The sequence below is a fragment of the Aplysia californica genome, unplaced genomic scaffold (assembly GCF_000002075.1).
Source record: "Aplysia californica isolate F4 #8 unplaced genomic scaffold, AplCal3.0 scaffold00016, whole genome shotgun sequence".
NCBI classification, from domain to species: domain Eukaryota; kingdom Metazoa; phylum Mollusca; class Gastropoda; order Aplysiida; family Aplysiidae; genus Aplysia; species Aplysia californica.
In genome coordinates this window covers 61,333-64,994 of record NW_004797286.1, presented here as the reverse complement: position 1 = coordinate 64,994, position 3,662 = coordinate 61,333, and the positions used below count along the sequence as shown (strand labels likewise).

General features: G+C 36.8%; 1 protein-coding gene across 1 annotated transcript in view; it reads left to right on the top strand.

Moving 5' to 3' along the window:
* The window catches only part of LOC101856775, an 8,126-nt gene extending 4,489 nt beyond the window's left edge, over positions 1-3,637 (top strand). The window contains exon 4 of the mRNA XM_005090353.3: positions 121-3,637. Within this exon, the coding sequence (XP_005090410.2) occupies positions 121-369 (249 nt within the window). The 3' untranslated portion in view covers positions 370-3,637. The remainder of the gene's footprint in view (positions 1-120) is intronic.
* The last annotated feature ends 25 nt before the right edge of the window (positions 3,638-3,662 follow it).

Here is a 3,662-nt window from a genome sequence, read left to right as displayed (position 1 = left end):
AGAGAGAGAGAGAGAGAAAAGATAGAGAAAGAGAGAGAGAGACAGAGAGAGAGACAGAGAGAGACAGAGAGAGACAGAGAGAGAGACAGAGAGAGTAATTAAGTTTCTTCTTTTCAACAGGTGGTTGCGGCCAACAATTCAGGCAGGCCCAACAGAGCCGCGTCAGAGAAGCTGAGGCTATCACTGCTGAAGAGAGAGGAGGACTACCACCACCATCGCATTACCAACCACATGAACTACGCCACCATGGTGCTGGTTTTCCTCATCACAGTTATCAACATGTTCATCACGGGATTCGGCATCAAGCTGGACGGGGAGACCACCACAGTAGCAGGGGCGATTCCAGGCAAAGCTGTCAATTCTTCGTAACTTCAGATAGCTGTTCTTTGATTTACTGTTCTTACTGATTGATACGATTATAAATTCTGTATTTTTATATCTTTATTGGCAACACAATCCATGGAACACCACAGCGAAATCAGCAAACCTGCACTCATAAACTACTCGTATAATATGGCACTGGGCAAAGGACAAAAGCCCGGCTATTCCTGGGTGGATAACAACAGCGACAATAACAACGAGAACAATAAAAAGAACAATGACAACAACAACAACAGCAACAACAGCAACAATAGCAACAACAACAACAATAACAACAACAATAACAACAACAACAAAAACATGATCTTATTAGAACCACTGATTATGAGTGTGGTACAGGGTGTCTAAAAAAAAGAAGACACGCCTAAAATGCAATAATTCTGCAAATCTGCACTAATTTTTTTTTTAAATCGAATAAATAAAATTCAACCATGGGGACGTAAAATTTGTACATTTGAAGAAATTCTATTAACATGTTCAAGGAATATCAAGTTTGAAAAATTTCAACCATAATTGGAAACAACGCAAAATGTTACCTCTTAAAAACGTTCAGCTACAAGGGCATGATAGGCCCATACTGCTTTCAGGACAAGAGATCTTGCTCCGGCGCGATGGAACCATACGGCACACGCCATAAATGGCCCTTGTATGGTTGCAAGGAAGATTTAGAAAACTCCTCATAAGCCGAAAGTTTACAAATGATTGGCCACCACATCCACTCTCCCGCCCCCCTCCCTTTTCAACTTGAGCCTCTTCTATTATTACTTTTGGGTTTTTTGACAACAGAGTCTACAGAGAGGATACACAAACAATAAAACAGTTGAAACGCAATGTTGAACAGGACGTCCAAAGAATCGACCCAGAAAACTGTTAGAGGGTTATTCAAAATTTTCAGTGGCATTATATTGGTGCTTGTATGGAGAGAACTAGTCAACACCTGCTGGAGATTTGAAAAGCCATTGAAGCTCTGGCAATATCAATTTTGTATAAAGCTGCTATTCATTGCACAAATTATATAGTGAGTGACTATTTGAAATAGAATTAAGATTGATTTTTGAGGACTTGCAAGTTTTGTCTTTCACCAAATTTTGATTGAAATTTTAAAAACTTGACATTTTTCGAACATGCTGGCTATTTTTTAAAAATGTTGACCAATGTAACTTTATTTCTTCGAAGTTTTATTGAAAATGGCTCAAAGATAACCGAGTTTCTACCCTTTAAATGGGTCCTTTTTTAAAAGATCCTCGATATATCAAATGAACTAAATGCCCTTAAACCGGTTGGTAACGGATGATCTGCTGCTTTTGCTATGGAAATCTTCTGGAATCTTCCTTTTACAACGCTATTGTTGTCGAGATCTTTTACCTGGGGAGACGGGGCCGCTATCTTGCCAACTGTAAGCGAATTAAAGCCTACAGTTCTACTGACTGAACTAAACCTAAGTATTTTAATGTTGCCCCGGTATTCTGTGGTTTTGCTCGTACAAAAGGGTCTGTGATAAAATGTGTGAAGTTATTAATTATGCAATGCGTTATGGACAATCAGGGATACTAATGAGGCTGAGTCGTGAAATTATATAAACGTATTACAGAATCCAGATGTGCATTCGTCCTTCTATTTTATTCATAGATTCTCCATTTCTTTCTTTTTAATATTTTTTATTGTTCCTCCCTTTATTTTTCTTTCGTTTCAACTCAATCTTTGTTTTCTACGCCTTACTTTCCTTTCCAACTCTTTTTTCTGTCGGATGTCGCAGACACCGTTTGTATCTTTTATTCATTTCCTTTAGTTTCTTCTTTTTTCCATCTCGATATTTTCTTTACTTTTTTCTGTTCCTTTTTATCTTTTTCAACATTTATTATGGCTGTCCAGTTTTTATTACAGAATAACGTTGATCAGAATCTTTTTATTTGTTTGTGATAATCAGAGGTGTTTACACTATTGATCACCACCTTCATCATTATCATCATCATCATCATCATCATCATCATCATCATCATCATCATCATCATCATCATCATCATCATCATCATCAACATCATCTTCATCATCAACGTTTCTTCTTCCTTCCCCTCTTTTTCCTATCCCTCTTCTTGGTTGACCTCATCTTCCTTCCCCTCTTCGTCCTTTCCCTTTCCCTCATTCATCTCTGCCACCACCCGTCATCATCATCTTTGCGATCATCTTCTCCATGTTTGTCTCAATCTATTGCATTAGGCTGCGATTCTTTGCAAACTCATGTTTTGTAAAGTAAAAAGTTGACTTTAAGTTGATGCATTACCAAGACCATTGCCCACCTGATTCCCCCCCCCCCCTTGCGCCATTGTTTTGAAGCCAGATTTTTACTTCTCCTTCCCGTGTCCTAACTGTTTATATGATATACAATGAAAAGGTCTATGTACTGTCTTAATAATCATCAAAAGATGAACTTTTTTACCGTGCATGGGATTTCGTTTACAAAATGGTCCTTGTATATATGACATTCGTTGTGCGTTTATGTAAAATGTGTTTACCCCCTTGTGAATCCTTTAAAAAAATTCTACGCCAGGAAATGTCGTTTTATAAAATTTCTTTTCTTGGTTTGCACCCTGTAAACAATTTACTATTCACACAACCTTTGGATTCTTAAACTTTTTTAAAATGTAACAATAAAAGACTATGCAGTGTTTAACAACAATAGAGATTGCCACGAAGCGGTAGCAATGAATTACAGAAATTCATCTTTTTTTAAAGGGTGGGTGATTAGTGGGAGTTGCGGAAAGTTATTGTCCTATTTTTTTCGTTTCAGAGTTGTTATCAATTTTACACTGTGGCCACCGACGTACTGACTCGCCTCAAACTACAACTTAACAAAGACAATACGATTTCTGCTTATCCAAGTACATTTCATCTCCAATATATTACTTTGCCAGTTTTTCCCCTTTTGGGAATGATTAAAAAAACAACAGTTTGACCTCTTCCTGTTCTGTTGGTTGTAAACGGCACCCGAGTGTCAGTATTATACTCACTTCTGTTCTCATTTATTGCGGAAACATGTCAATGATTTAATATGTATACTTTGTGTCTAAAAATAAAGAAAGAAAGAAAATACTACAACTACTAAACTACTAATAATAATAAAGGGAAGCAATGCTGTATATATTTTATTTTTATATTTTCTAAATGTGCCTCCCTTTACGTAAACATAATATTTTTAAACAAGATGATGATAAGCATGCAGTTTGTCGCTGAATTTTTTTGTATGTTGCTGTTGTCCAAATTTGTATTGTTGAGCATTTGGG